Source organism: Malus domestica, chromosome 02 (genome assembly GCF_042453785.1).
Source record: "Malus domestica chromosome 02, GDT2T_hap1".
Classification (NCBI taxonomy): Eukaryota; Viridiplantae; Streptophyta; class Magnoliopsida; order Rosales; family Rosaceae; genus Malus; species Malus domestica.
In genome coordinates this window covers 8028321-8043696 of record NC_091662.1, presented here as the reverse complement: position 1 = coordinate 8043696, position 15376 = coordinate 8028321, and the positions used below count along the sequence as shown (strand labels likewise).

General features: G+C 38.6%; 3 protein-coding genes across 4 annotated transcripts; 2 read left to right on the top strand and 1 right to left on the bottom strand.

Moving 5' to 3' along the window:
• Nucleotides 1–479: 479 nt before the first annotated feature.
• LOC108172411 (uncharacterized) lies at nt 480–1585 on the top strand. The gene is made up of 4 exons (XM_017329939.2): nt 480–645; nt 781–949; nt 1037–1232; nt 1388–1585. Exons 1-4 carry the CDS (start codon nt 480–482, stop codon nt 1583–1585), a joined length of 729 nt encoding a protein of 242 aa, XP_017185428.2.
• A 38-nt stretch (nt 1586–1623) lies between these two features.
• On the top strand, nt 1624–2281 carry LOC114822719 (uncharacterized). Its single transcript, XM_029097742.1, has 2 exons — nt 1624–1923; nt 2018–2281. Exons 1-2 carry the CDS (start codon nt 1624–1626, stop codon nt 2279–2281), a joined length of 564 nt encoding a protein of 187 aa, XP_028953575.1.
• A 6805-nt stretch (nt 2282–9086) lies between these two features.
• LOC139189164 (protein ANTAGONIST OF LIKE HETEROCHROMATIN PROTEIN 1-like) lies at nt 9087–15113 on the bottom strand. 2 transcript variants are annotated; one of them, XM_070807508.1, is made up of 5 exons: nt 14805–15113; nt 12102–12150; nt 11369–11880; nt 11049–11274; nt 10347–10954 (listed from the first exon to the last, which is right to left on the bottom strand). In XM_070807508.1, exons 3-5 carry the CDS (start codon nt 11876–11878, stop codon nt 10497–10499), a joined length of 1194 nt encoding a protein of 397 aa, XP_070663609.1. In that variant the 5' UTR covers nt 11879–11880; nt 12102–12150; nt 14805–15113; the 3' UTR covers nt 10347–10496. The 2 variants fall into 2 exon arrangements, with proteins under 2 accessions (XP_070663617.1, XP_070663609.1); XM_070807516.1 differs by lacking the exons at nt 10347–10954; nt 11049–11274; nt 11369–11880 and adding exons at nt 9087–9842; nt 9940–10298.
• Nucleotides 15114–15376: the final 263 nt, after the last annotated feature.

Below are 15376 nucleotides of genomic sequence, written 5' to 3'. Positions count from 1 at the left end.
CTCCTCCCACCAATAAAGTACAATTACAGAGGCTACTAGGAAAAATCAACTTCTTAAGGAGATTCATCGCTAAGTTGGTGGGCAAGATTCAGCCGCTAACTCCTTTGCTAAAATTGAAAAACAAAGAAGAATTTGAGTAGGGCCCACCACATCAAGAGGCTTTCGACAGTATAAAGGCTTACTTGGCCTCTCCATCAGTGATCATGCCACCTCAGAGGAGGAAACTTTTAAAGCTTTATATTTCTGCTTCTGAGAAATCAATGGGAAGCTTGTTGGCTTAGAAAAATGAAGGCAAAAAAGAACAAGCAATCTACTACCTCAGTGGAATCCTTACTGAAGTAGAGACAAGATATACACCAGTGGAGAAGTTGTGCCTGGCTCTATACTTCACGGCATGCAAGCTAAGGCATTACATGTTACCTTGCCACATCCACATTATTGCTAGGACTGACGTAATCAAATATATGCTGTCAAAACCAATGATAGCTGGGAGGATTGGAAAATGGATTCTAGTGTTTTCAGAGTTTAGCTTTCAGTATGTGCCTCATAGAGCGATCAAGGGGCAAGCAATTGCAAACTTCTTGGTTGAGCACCAAGAATCCCAAGATGAGATTATCAATATCTTGGGAACTCTTGAGGTAGCCAGTGTGTGGATCCTATCAAGCAAAACCTTCTAGGGCAAAGAAAAATGGATCCGGCAAGAGATAAAAAGAATAGCTAGTCTCTAGATCACTCATTGGAAACTGTATTTTGATGGTTCTTGCACCCAAACTGTCGCAGGAGCCGGGATTGTTATCATTGATCCTAAGGGTGCTTACCATTTTTATTCATTCCTCCTAGACTATCAAGAGACTACTAACAACTGGGCAGAATACGAGGCATTGATAATTGGTCTGGAGATCTTGATAGAGTTAGGGGCAACTGAAGTTGAAGTATTTGGTGATTCAGAGTTGGTGATCAATCAACTAAATGAAGAGTACAAGTGCAGACACATTATCATGGCAAGTTACTATTTGGCATCTACATAACTATTAAGCTATTGGGGCACTGAGATATCAGTCAACCATATCCCGAGAAGATCGAATGCAGTTGCTAATGAGATGGCACAATTGGCTTCTGGAGCGTTGATCCAAGAAAGAAAGTATAAAGGGGACATAGAGGTTCAGAAAAGAAATCTCCCTTTTATCTTTGAAAGGGGATTCAACCTAGATGTAATGATTGAAGAGGTGGAGGTTAGAGATTGGAGAACACCTATTATTCAGTATTTAAAAGATCCATCATTCTGCACAAGTAAGAAGAATAGACAACAAGCAACTAAGTACATTTTGTGGGGGGAAATATACTAAGAAAGACTCCAGATGGACTAATGTTGAAATGCTTAGGCTAGGAAGAATCAATGAGGGTAATGGCCAAAGTACATGAAGGGATCTATGAAGCACATCAGGCGGGAACCAATATGAGGTGGCTACTTAGGAATATGGCTATTTCTGGCCAGAGATGGAGAAAGATTGCAAAGTTTATGCCTGAGGGTGCGAAGAATGCCAAAGACATGGACCTCTCTAACATGTGCCTTCAATACCCTTAAACCCCATGGTCAAGCCTTGGCCCTTCAGAAGATGGGCAATGGAGTTCATCGGGCAAATTCATCCAACTTCTAGCAAAGAGCACACGTTCATAATTGTGGCAATAGACTACTTCACCAAATGGGTAGAAGCTTCAACAGTGAAGACCTTAACTGCAACCGCCGTCAAGAACTTCATTGAAACCAAGATCTTACACAGATATGGGGTACCCAAGACAATTGTTATAGAATGCGGACCGTCTTTTATTTCAAAGGAAGTAGAAGAATTTGCAAGTAAGTTCAAGATTAAGATGATCCAATCTAGTCCTTACTACCCCAGTCAAATGGTCAAACAGAAGCCAGTAACAAAGTCTTGGTGAACATTATCAAAATGATGGTGGCAGATAGTCTAGAAAAATGGCATGAGAAGTTGGGAGATACTTTATGGGCTTACAGAACCTCCAAGAGGGCACTGGAACTACTCCTTATGCTTTGACCTTCAGGCAGGATGATGTGCTCCCCATGGAGATAAATGTGGGTTCTGTTAGGATTCAAAATCAATTTAGGTTGCATAATGAAGAATATATTCAGGCTATGTGTCAAGGAATAGAAGATCTAGATGTAGCCCGAATTGAAGCCCTAGGTAAAATTCAAGAAGGGAAGAGAGCTGTTGCCCAAGCATACAATAAAAAGGTGAAATTGAAAAACTTCAAGAAATAAGAGTTAGTATGGAAGGCAATTCGGCCTTTAGAAGCTCAAGTTAGAGGCTTTGGGAAGTGGAGTCCGACTTGGGAGGGTCCTTTCATTATTAACCAAATACTAGACAAAAGGGGATATTACTTGGCAGATTTGGAAGGAAGTTCGCATAAGCATCCAGTTAATGCCAAGTTTTTGAAGAAATATCACCCAACCTTGTGGGATGTTAGGAGTTGCTATATTGAAGAAGTATAAACATTACAAGTGGTTTAAAGTCAGCTTATTTGCCCATCGTAGTTAAGTTTTAAAAGAAGAAATGCAAGCTAAGATGGATTAAGAAAGTCTTTTTTTATTTCATGTTGAAGTTACATAAGGATCAACAATAGTTTTACATCATTGGCTAAGGTAGCTATCCTAGAATGACTAACTGAACTTCGGCATCTTCAACTTCAACATTTACTTTCTTTGCTTCCTCAATTCTTCTTGTAAAGTTGTTTCGTACAGATGGTTGCTCCTCCAAACTCTTAATTGAAGAAGACACTTATGTAATCCTGGCTTCCATAACAGAGCCTTCGTCCACAAGTCTCACCAAAGTCCTTGACATTGTCATGGTAATTGACCCCGAAGCATACACCTATGATGATAAAGTGATCAAGAAACCAAAAGCTATGGGGAAGTTTGGGCTTGTGGATACCAGTGCAAGGAAATATTGCTTTATATTCATAAGAGGAATCTACCGGTGTGATTAAGGCTACCTGGCTATTCACAAAAGCCATATGAGTCTTGAAACAAAAGCTGGACGTAGTGCACCTTTCTGAGGATGTTGCAAAAGCCAATAAATGAGAAGTCTATGCAGGCCCCAAAGAGTGCACTATTTCCTCCTCAAAGAAGATTTCAGTATGCAGGCTCGCTCGAGGGTAATGAAGGTCATCAAAAGAACGGTGCATGGTGGAAATCCCTTCACCAATCTCGCGAAGAGACTGAATTCGGGCAACTATGGGTGCCACTTAGGACTTTGAGAGGAAGATAGAAGAAAATTTGAAATTAAGGGGGGAATGACTGAAGAGCTGCGAAGATAAGAGCGCACTGGAGTTTCTGAGAATTCGAAGGCTCGAAGTGGTTAAAATACTTTGCTGATGAGATTAAGGAGGAATTATATAATAAGTGATTACTTAGCGGAGGAGTTCGTGGGGTAGTGCAAAGGGCTTCAGATAAACCAACGGTTGCTTTAAAAAGGCACAAGTTCCGAGTGGATGCGTGCGACGGTTGTTTAATGAGCGACGACTATTTAATCATTATTAGCTCCTGGGATTGCAACCTTAACAATGATTAAAGGGGGCACTATTTGGGTTAATATTTGAACTTTAGGCTGTAAGTATAAGGAAGCCCAAAAACACCAATTAAAGGAATACCTGCCTGAAGCTCAGTATCAGGCCCATAGACAAGTTGGCGCATTCTGATTAATGTATAGGCGATGTGCCTATGATTTAAGTGTCAAATGATGGGGACTAACTCACAATCAGCCAAAAAACACTTTTCGATGGCAATACAAGTAAAAAGCTGATGACTCGCTACCCTTCAACAACTTTCGAGCAAGAGTAAAGCTACTGCAGTCGGGCTAATCTACCTATAAAAGGAGGAAGAGGCCTCAGAGACAAGGATACTCAACCAATCAAACAAACAAACATACAAACTCTGCTCTCAAGCTAGATTTGCATCTATAAGCTGTAATCAGCCCAGATCTCAATCCTTTTCAGGATCATCCCCCACAAAAGCCATCTTTTGTCTAGTTTAGAAGCTCTGCTATCACCCTTAGTGGCGTAGCATCGATTATCTCGTGTAAACTTGTTTACCATCCATCCATTCTTAGCATATAAACCTTGTAAACTCAAAAGAGAAGTGATTGCAAGAAGTTCAACCTTGCCCGACAAGGTGAAATCTTGCTCAAAGCTCTTTGTTTGTCTTATAAGTTAATAGATCTACTGCTTAATGTATTCTCTAATATGTATTCAAGTTATATCCATCTGTTTTCCTACTTTAAGAGTCTCATTTGTGCCCGGATTTGGTCACCTTAATGAATATGCCTTCATTTAAAACCAATCAAGAATCGAGTAGGTGACTTAAGGGGATATTGACTCCCCTCACTTGAACATACAAGACTATGAACTGAAAGTCCTTGGTCACAAGGCAAGAAAAAGAACTTAATGTGGACTTAACCCATCCACGACAATCCTTTGATAACAAGAAGTCCGAGTAACTTGGGGCGAAAGTAATCGACTAAATACACTTATTATACATCTGTTATACTGAGATAGCAGTGGCACGCCTAGCACTCAATTAGTTTTGATTGCGAGCCTCAATGTATACACCTAAGGCCCTACAAAGGCACCTTTCAAAACTAACTTTATCCTCTTCTTGCAGCACATCAGCAAGCAAGAGCCCGACTATATATCCAAAGTGCCAATCCCTTGGGGAGTTGTGCTAAGAGCCGAGGAGCTCTTTCCGGAGAAATCTTCGCCCGAACAAAGTGTAGGGCTGATAATTGGGTTTGGTGCTTGAGTGTGATAATTGAAGTGGGTGTCTCGAGATTTAGGGGGTTTAATTGAGGTACGTTAATTTCTAGGGTTTTGATAATTCTGCAACTCCTCGAGTGTTAGTATGTTGTTGGGGTTGGCTTAGAGAGACGGGTGTTCTTGGGTTCTCAGGTTTTATTCAATCAACGTTGTTTAGATCTTTGAACTTCGGGTGGCGTCTGTTTATGGTAATGGGGTTTGTGACAATTAGCATCTGGCTTGCTTATATTAGACTCGTTGATTTCGTGGGTTGTTGGATTATGGGTTGTTTTATTTGGTGTTTGTTAATCATTACTTGGCTTAGATGTGGTTCTTGGAGTGCTTTGCTTTTATTTTGGGGTGCCCGAGATTGCTCTTTGTGTATTTTGCATCTGTTGGGTTCCCTATTGTGCGTCTTGAGTGAATTGCTCATCTTTTCTCTTAATCTTCCGATTAGGCCTCCCAATCAGTTTACTAGTTTTGTGCTGATTAGCTGCTTTTGCTCGTTTATTATGTTTTTATCTATTTGTTCTGGAGATTGTATTTTTTTTCTTTGACGGCTGGATTCCCCCACATTTCTTCTATTTAAGTTGGTGGTGGCTTGGGTTTTATTTCATCTGGTCTTCCCACTTCTCTGCATTTCTATTTTCGTTGGTTTGCAGGATAGGTGCATAGAGACGTAAAAATATTTGCGTGAACTTCATAAATTTTTCTAAGGCTCCGAACGTTGAAGGGTAAGTGTTTTTTAGCTAAGTTCAATTTTTAATTCGATTCTCTACTGTTAGCATAGATTGTCATCATTTCTTCCCTTTTGCTGTGAATTATTTCCGGATTTTGTTGTGCTGTTAGGTCAGGAGCTCCAAGTCTTTACAAATGTGAGCTTTTTCAGTAGGTGTCTTTTGTAAAAAGGTTTTAATCTTTCTCATAAATATAGTTTTTTTCAGTTATGCAATACTTTGAATGGGTGTATTTTTCTCTTTCCTGATTGCTGATTTAATTTGGGTTTTATTAAGAGTTTAATTGAAGGTTTAATTCGGGTTTGTAGTTGGGGTTTAATTGAGGGTTTTGCTTTACTTAGCTTGAATTGAGATTCTACTCCCCATAAAGTTAATCAAAGCACTATGAATCTAGTAATGATAAAATGTGGTTGGTATTATTTACCAAAAAGGAAAAATTGTAATTGGCATGCATTTGGTTAAAAGACTAATTTTCTTTACAAGAACTTGAATAAAAAGTAGACCATGAGTGAAAACCAACCAACAACGATTATGGTGATTCAGTAATTTAAACATAAACCAGCTTTGAGAGTCATACTCACCCATTGTCGGTTTTCCTTGCGAGCATATTTCCTACCCAAAGTTTCTCAAACTATGTTCTCAAACCACTGCATCGGCATATCTTTCCAACTTCTAATAGTCTTTGGTCCCCATACTTTCCAGAATTCGTTTTGGATCTTAATAATAGCTGCTATATTTCTTGGAATTGTCAATGATTTCACTTCTTCGTTTTCTTTTCTTTTTGAAAAGCATGAGTGTGAAGTTTGATCACTGAGTTTGACAAACAAATATATTGAACTTTTCAAATAGACTTTACATTTATCCCATAGATTTTTCTCCTTTTCTTTTTCTGATTGTTGTTGGCATGCTGAGGAAAAAAATTATATTAATGGCTGTTCATTTACCTCTGTAGTATTTTATTGTTATTCTGATCTCCACTGGTTCTTTATGGTGTGGTTTTTCAATCAGTTAATAGTTTTTAAAAATTGAAATAACGTTATAGTTCTAAGCGTAATCATTTGATTAGTCTTCCTTTTAGCATAATTCCTGGAGACCAAGGATCTAACCATGTACAAGACCCAGCTATATGGTTTATTTCTATTTGCACTTGGTGGGCTTTTATTTCATTATAGCCTATCATTTCATTTCAGATAGGTGAGGCAGTTGCAAAATGTTACAACGGTGTATTAAGTTTTGGTGTATTCTTAATTGATATTATAAACATTAGGAAAATTTATAGCCATATATCAAATTTTAAGACTTTTAACTTGCAGCCATTTTTATTGATTTCTGTAAAGATTCTAATGGTTTTTTGTTTTTAAATTTGTCTCTGTTAGATTATTGTTTTTCAATTTAAATTTTACTCTTTTCCAACTTAGGGTGCTTCATTGAATAAATGATACAGATTTTTCTTGAAGTCATTTCGTTGTTTGTTTTCCTTTAGGGATTGTTGTGCTTCGGTTAGTACCATTCAGGTCTGTCCATTTGTCAATCGGCACTGCTAATTTTTGTGAATGTGTGGCAAGACATTGGTGATGCAATTTGTCTAGGTAAAATAGAGATCATCTTTTAAAGTTAAACATGGTCCACTTTCTGCAAAAAAAAAAAAATGGCAAAATGGTTAACCATCTGTTGGCAAAAACTAATTAGTGACATCTTGATCAACCTGCACAGATTGCTATCTAGCCACTGAGCATTATGTTTGGGGTATAGGGTGCATTTTCTATGGTATGGGGTGTCCAAGAGAAACGGTTTCAAAATTAGGTCTGTTTGGATTTCAAGGATTACGTTTACTATTTTGTTTGTAAAATTTGCAAAGAGATGGGGGTGTTTTAGTTTTTATGTTTAATGTCTTGAGAATTACCCTTTATTTGGTGCACTTTTACATATTGAGTCCGTTATACCGTCACAATTTAAGTTACTTTTATTGTATCTGTTTGTTTGCATTTCGAATTCTTAATTGCAATCTCACTTCTTTTTTGCAGTTTAGATCGGGCTCACATCATAGAATCATAATCTGCTCTTGTTGTTGCCTTTAATGAAGGGGTTCAAAGCCATTACGTTTCAATCAAGCCTTTGGTATGTCCTGAACTTCAATACGTTGTTTCCCCACTCTTTCCATTTCAAACAATGCGAGTTTATAATTTTTAAAATGACTGTTTGGTTTTTTTTGGCTTATATTATATGTTTGCTCTATGCTTTGTTTCTCATTCTTGGTTAACTTCGTGATCTCTGATTGTCTAGAGGTCCGATAGTTCTTTCCTTTTTTTTGGTTTAAATTTTGTCTATGCAATTCTGTTATTGTTTGAAAGTCTCTTGGTGTCTTTGTGATTCTTATTTAACCCAGTGTTCTTAATTGTTTATCAAATGTTATTAGGCGTTTTATACGTTTTTTGTTGGTTGCTTCCTTTCTTTATTGCGTTCTAAATTTTCCAAATCGTTCTTTGAAGGTCAGTTACTTTGGTTGGTTGGTGTTTTTGTTAGGTTTTTCTGGTAGTCAATTGTCTCATCCTCCCTGAAGTGCTTTAATAAGTGCCGTTAACAACTGCAATCTCTCAACAAACCAGACATATTTCCAAAAAAAATCACAATTTCCATATTTCAATTTTTAAAAATTTTAACTGTGTTATTCTAAGACCTACAAGCTAAACATATTTTTCTAAAAAACATAAATATTGACACTATATTTATTTGTGATTCCGGGTAGATAAAATGGTGAAAGATATTGATTGAAGCGAACAACAAATTCTAGGAGGAGTTTTGGTTAAAAATTTAAAGAAACTGATTGAGGCTCGAAACAATGAAAATAATCGAGGAACCAAAAAGATATATAGAGAAACTGCTCCAGGACCCAATACAAAGAAAACAGTGAAAATAGAAAAAACAAGGATGTGTTTGCATGTTTATGGTAAAGGTGTAAACCGAAACAAATTGGTGGTTCACACTATCCATTCATCTGAAAATCGTAGTAATTTGCCGAAAGAATAAGTTCCGTTGGATGAAGAAGTTTAGCATTTTTTGGGGCGTTTTTCGATGGGATCTAGGCTAGCCTGCAGAACATATATTTTTCCATCTTAACTTCAAGGCCAATATGGGTGCGTTTGTTGCGCCGGACTGTCTCGGACTGGACTAGCTGCCGGGACTAAGCTGGACTGGCTTAGACTGGACTAAGCTGGACTAACTTAGTGAAGCGTTTGGTGCAGTCTCGGACTAAGAAGCAGGATAAGAAAAACAATACTGTTCACCAGATTTGTGTTTGCTTAGACTAGGACTACAAATTTTTGTCATTGTGTAATAGAGTAATGCTACAAATCTCATGATATGGGTTAATTGGAGCATATTTTTGCCATGTATATTATGAATCTTAAAAAAAATTGACAATTGTTTTGTTTCTATTACCTGCTAATAGAATTGGGTTTAATTTGCAAATGTAGCTTGATTTAAACTCTATCACCCAACAGAAGAAAAATAATAGTGGCCAATACATGCAACTTCAACAAATACAAGTACATAAGATCTCCATAATTTAGAAAATCCTAGTTAACATTAGTTAACATTAGCCAAAATAGATCTCCATAATTTACAAAATGGCTAGTAAACATAAGCCAAAATACTAGTGCAAAGCTAAGTTATAAGTCATAACATAAGACTGTATGATTAATAAAATACATCCATGTTAACGTTAATAAAATACATCCATGTTAACATTAGCCAAAATCCTCATCCGCTTGCGTTGTCTCTTAAAAGTCTTTGGACGAACACTTTCTTGAGTTCCGGTTTGATTGCCCTGAACACTCCCACATTTTTTGGTTTATCCAAAATAAGAGACAATGCATCAATTTGATCCATAGGAGAGAGACCCATTGCTTCAAGTTCATTAGCTATGTCAGTATGATCTGCAGTACCTTGAACTAAAGCTTCAGTTACCATTTGCATCCTCTTCCCACTTTCAACATAAAAATCTTTCAGTCCACTGATAATTGCCTCGGTTCCATCACTTGAACTTCCCACAGCTCTTTTCCTCTTTCTTTGGCTATTTTCAGATGGGGTGCTTTGTTGGCTTTGTTGGTTCATTGAAGAAACAAAATTATCACCTCCAATATCACTTTCACCAACATGATCATGACTTTGTTCCTCCACCATTTGAGCAGGGGTTTCGGCTACATTACCCGTAGCCCGATCTTTTCCAAATATATATGCAAATCTATCAAACAGTGGAAAAGGTTTGCTTCTCCATCCATCGGCTTCTTTATTTCTCTAAGATTATATCAACATAGCAAAACTAAAATTTAGCATGCGTAACAAATATAGGAGCAAGAATATAACTAATGCATAAATAAAATAGGATATGAACCTGCACATAAGTTTGCCATGCGTCATCACTGTCAACTTCAACGCACTTTTTGACATCATTCCATGCAAATCCACTTGTGTTTATCATGTCAACGACCATACTATATGTTTTTTTCCATTTCTTCAACTTGGACTCAATATGTGGATTTGCCTTTATATTTGAATGAGGACATAAAACATTGACAGCTTTTGCTATTTCAACCAAAGTACCTTGTTTGAAAGCACCGGTGTCACACCGTTGCTTCCGAGCAACAAAATCCTCAAGAACTCCTAGTAATACTTCTTCCTCAAATGCTTCCCATTTACGCCTTCTTCCTTTTGGCTCTTGAGTAGCATTCAAAATATTTTCGTTATCCATACCTAAACAAAAAATATTTTAATGAAGGAAAATACCATACAAATAATCAATTTGCATAATATCCAATCAACTTGCATAATATCCAATCAACTTGCATAATATCCAATTAATTTGCATACCATCCAATCATTGTGCTAATATCTAACAAATGCATGATAAAAAGGAATACTAAAATAAAATGTTATCATTAAAACATATAGCTAGTTCGGTTGCTGGTTCCTAATTGCTCTCCACTCATTATACATTTCCTCAGCCATATCATTCCTCATTGCAGTCCACTGGTCCGATGATTGAACACTACCAACATATTCACCTTCTTCTGTATTTTGTCCATCTTCTATTATTGGCAAATTCTCCATTGGATCTACTAACATCTCTTGCCTAATAAGATTGTGTAGTAGGCAACAAGCGGTAATTATTCGACCTTGTGTCCTTATCGGATAGAAAGATGGACTCCTTAGTATCGACCACCTTCCTTTTAGCAAGCCAAAACAGCGTTCAATTACATTCCTTGCCTTAGAATGCTTCATGTTAAAATATTCTTCCTTATTAGAAGGTGTTCGTCCCTCCCATTCAGATAAATGATAAGGTATTCCTCTATAGGGTGCAAGGAATCCTTCACCATTTGTATAACCACCATCTACAAGGTAATAACAACCTAATGAAAAAAAAAACAGACCTTATTAGTGTTTTGTAGTTGACAAACAGAACTAAACCTAACTTAGAAAGTTGAGACTAAGTAATAATCTTACCCGCTGGTACCTTAAAACCATTAGGCCTACTAATTGCATCATGTAGCACTCTAGAGTCTGATGCGGAACCCTCCCACCCCGGAAACACATATATGAACTGCATATCTCCTGAACACACACCTAACACATTAGTTGCGACTCGACCCTTTCTTGTTCGGTATCTTGGTTTGTCAATTTCAGGTACATGCACATCAATGTGTGTTCCATCCAATGCTCCCAAGCAATTCTTAAAAATAAAAAATAAAAAACTTTTTGTTAATTTATACAAAGGGAATGAAGAGTTAAAGCTTAAGGAAAATGAAAAATATTTCTCATCATACCTTAAAACATCGCCACCTAGCATCTGTAGAATCAATAGGCACAGGCTGTGGGACTTTTAGTAGGAAACCTTGTAATCGCAAAATTCCTTGCAATACGCTATTGAAATACCTACTTATAGTCTCTCCCGACCTATAAAATCTACCGCCAACACTACGATTCTTAGTATGATGTGCTAATATTTGTAAAGTCATACACACCTGTTCCTCTACAGACACCAAACCATCAGTTTTTACCCTCCCATCTTGACGAAGTAAGTCGCATAATATGCCAAAAGTCCTTCTATCCATTCTCAATTCGTTAACACATTCAGTATCAGTATTCCCTATTATACCATTCAGATAACACAAACTAATCTCTCGTCTAATAAGTGAACGGTTAGTCAATGTGGGTCGTTCAACATGTCTCTGTTTGCCACGTAGCATCATCACCACAAGAATCGTACAAATACAAATTGTTTCCAAATAAGACATCTCTAACAATAAGATCAATAAAAGCTTCCTTCGATCCATATCTATCCAAACAAAAAAAAAACAAAAAACAAATTAACTAAATCATTAACCCGAGGCAACAAATATACATATGGCGTTGAAAAAAAAAAGTTTTCATTAACCCGAGGCATCATATTCAAAATGTTCTACTCTTATACATCTATAAACATGTGTCTAAGAACACTAGTATGAGGATTGCTATCATTGCTAGGCATTGCATGTGAAAAGGGAAATTAAAGGACACCTGTAATGCAGTAGCCTTAGCCTTAGCCTTCCGTTTATGCTCCTCTTCTCTGCAACCAACAACCACAACAAATTGCAATTCAGCATCAACCCCACACAATACAAAACATTCACATTGTATACACAGTACATACATACACACTGCAAACACAGTACATACATACACACACTACATACACTGCATACACTACACACACTACATACACTACACACATACACTGCATACACTACACACACACCCTGCAAGTACACACACAGTGCATACATACATACACACACTGCATACACCCTGCATACACCCTGCATACATACACACTGCATACACAGTACACAAACACACACACACACTACATACACTACACTTACACACACACTGCATACACTACACACACACCCTGCATACACACTGCACACACACACACTCACACTCACACACTGCACACACACACACACTGCATACATACTGCATACACACACACACTGCATATATACACACACACTGCATACATACACACACACTCACACTTACACACACTGCATACATACTGCATACATACACATACACTGCATACATACTACATACATACACACACACACTGCATACATACACACACACTCACACTTACACACACACTGCACACACACACACTCACACTCACACACTGCATATATACACACACACACACTGCGCACACACACACACACTGCACACACTGCATAGACACACACACACTGCACACACTGCATAGACACACACACATTGCATACACACTCACACACAAACTGCACACACACACACAAACTGCATACACACTCACACACACACTGCACACACACACACACACTGCATACACACACACACACTCACACTCACACACTAAACACAGTCACACACACACACACACTGGACACACACATACACACACTGCATATATACACACACACACAAACTGCACACACACACTGCATACACACACAAATTGCACACACACACAAACTGCACACACACACACTGCATACACACACAAACTGCACACACACACAAACTGCACACACACACACACTACATACACACACACACACTGCACACACACTCACACTCACACACACTCACACTCACACACTGAACACAGTGACACACACACACACACGGGGACAGAGTGCAACAAACTCTTACCCTCACACACACACTCTGTTTTTATACTCACACACACACACTGCATACATACTTGCATACACACACACTGCACACACACACACACACTGCACACACACACACACGCACACACACACACACACTGCATACATACTGCATACATACACACACACACACACTGCGCACACACACACACTGCACACACTGCATAGACACACACACACACTGCACACACTACATACACACTCACACACACACTGCACACACACACACAAACTGCATACACACTCACACACACACTGCACACACACACACACACACTGCATACACACACACACTGCACACACACTCACACTCACACACACTCACACTCACACTTACACTCACACTCACACACAAACACACACACACACTGCACACTTACACTCACACTCACACTCACACTCACACTCACACTCACACTTACACACACACTGCATACATACTGCATACATACACACACACACTGCATACATACTACATACATACACACACACACACAAACTGCACACACACACTGCATACACACTGAACACAGTCACACACACACACACACTGGACACACACATACACACACACACAAACTGCACACACACACTGCATACACACACAAATTGCACACACACACAAACTGCACACACACACACTGCATACACACACAAACTGCACACACACACAAACTGCACACACACACACACACACTACATACACACACACACTGCACACACACTCACACTCACACACACTCACACTCACACACTGCATACACACTCACACACACACTGCACACACACACACACAAACTGCATACACACTCACACACACACTGCACACACACACACACTGCATACACACACACACTGCACACACACTCACACTCACACACACTCACACTCACACTTACACTCACACTCACACACAAACACACACACACACACAAACACTTACACTCACACTCACACTCACACACACATTTTACACACACAACTCACACACACATTTTACACACACAACTCACACACATACACACAAAAACAGATTACACACACACACACGGACATATTACACACACATTTTACACACACAACTCACACACACACTGCAAATAACACAGGTTACACACACACACACGGATAGATTACACACACATTTTACACACACAACTCACACACACACAGATATTACACAGGTTACACAGATTACATACACACACACACACACAAACACACTCACACACACACAAACACACAGACAAATTTTTTTTCAGTACACACAAACACACACACAGAGAGCATACACCTGAGACTAATCTCAATTTCATCTTATGAAAACCCCAAATTCTAATCTCAATTTCACCTAAATAACAAAACCCTAATTTGTTCAATTGCAAATCCACTTGTATATTATGAATTTCTCAAACCCAAAACAACAAAATCAAATAAACCTCAGTTAATATCACAAACAAATCCACACAAATCGACGAAAAAAAATCCAAGATTCGAAGCTTACCGACTAGAGGCAGATGACAGCGACCAGATGCAAGGACGACGATGAGCGTGAGGACGATGTGGGAGCACGGCAAGGACGACGACGAGGGCAGACGCAGAGATGAGGACGATGTGGGATGTGAGATGTGGGAAGACGCGGTTTCTCTGGCTTACGAGTCCGCCCGAATTTGGGATCCCTCGTGAAGAACGGCTAAGCCCCCCCTTAGTCCTAGCGAATCCCACCTAAGCTCATTAAAGCTAATCCCGGTACCCACCAAACACTGGACTATAGTCTAGTCCAGTCCAGTCCCAGCGAATCCTGTCAAACAAACGTGCCCTATATGTGTTAAATGCATGTTGCTCCTGTTTGTTAGGAAACAGAGCATTTTTTCCAATCATATCTTTTGTAATCAGCTTGGTTGAATGTATGTAAAAGCGGAACTACTTATCTTACTGATACCGTTCACTCATCTATCTTTTTTTTTTCGTTCATGATTATGTTGAATTTTTTTTCAAGTTACATGTGTTTAATTCATGTGGTTAAGATTCGTGCATTCAAGTCCCGCAGCAACGCGCGAGCATTTTATCTAGTTA

Bases quoted from the DNA above. Each gene is read 5' to 3' on its own strand.
- LOC108172411 (XM_017329939.2), top strand. From the start codon at position 480: ATGATAGCTGGGAGGATTGGAAAATGGATTCTAGTGTTTTCAGAGTTT. The intron at 646-780 runs GTGTGTGGATCC...AAACTGTCGCAG, and splicing joins GGGAACTCTTGAGGTAGCCA to GAGCCGGGATTGTTATCATT. The intron at 1,233-1,387 runs GTTAGAGATTGG...TGCTTAGGCTAG, and splicing joins TAATGATTGAAGAGGTGGAG to GAAGAATCAATGAGGGTAAT.
- LOC114822719 (XM_029097742.1), top strand. From the start codon at position 1,624: ATGGAGTTCATCGGGCAAATTCATCCAACTTCTAGCAAAGAGCACACG. The intron at 1,924-2,017 runs GTAACAAAGTCT...ATGGGCTTACAG, and splicing joins AAATGGTCAAACAGAAGCCA to AACCTCCAAGAGGGCACTGG.
- LOC139189164 (XM_070807508.1), bottom strand. From the start codon at position 11,878: ATGGATCGAAGGAAGCTTTTATTGATCTTATTGTTAGAGATGTCTTAT. The intron at 11,275-11,368 runs GTATGATGAGAA...TTTATTTTTAAG, and splicing joins CTAGGTGGCGATGTTTTAAG to AATTGCTTGGGAGCATTGGA. The intron at 10,955-11,048 runs GTAAGATTATTA...TTTTTTCATTAG, and splicing joins TGGTTTTAAGGTACCAGCGG to GTTGTTATTACCTTGTAGAT.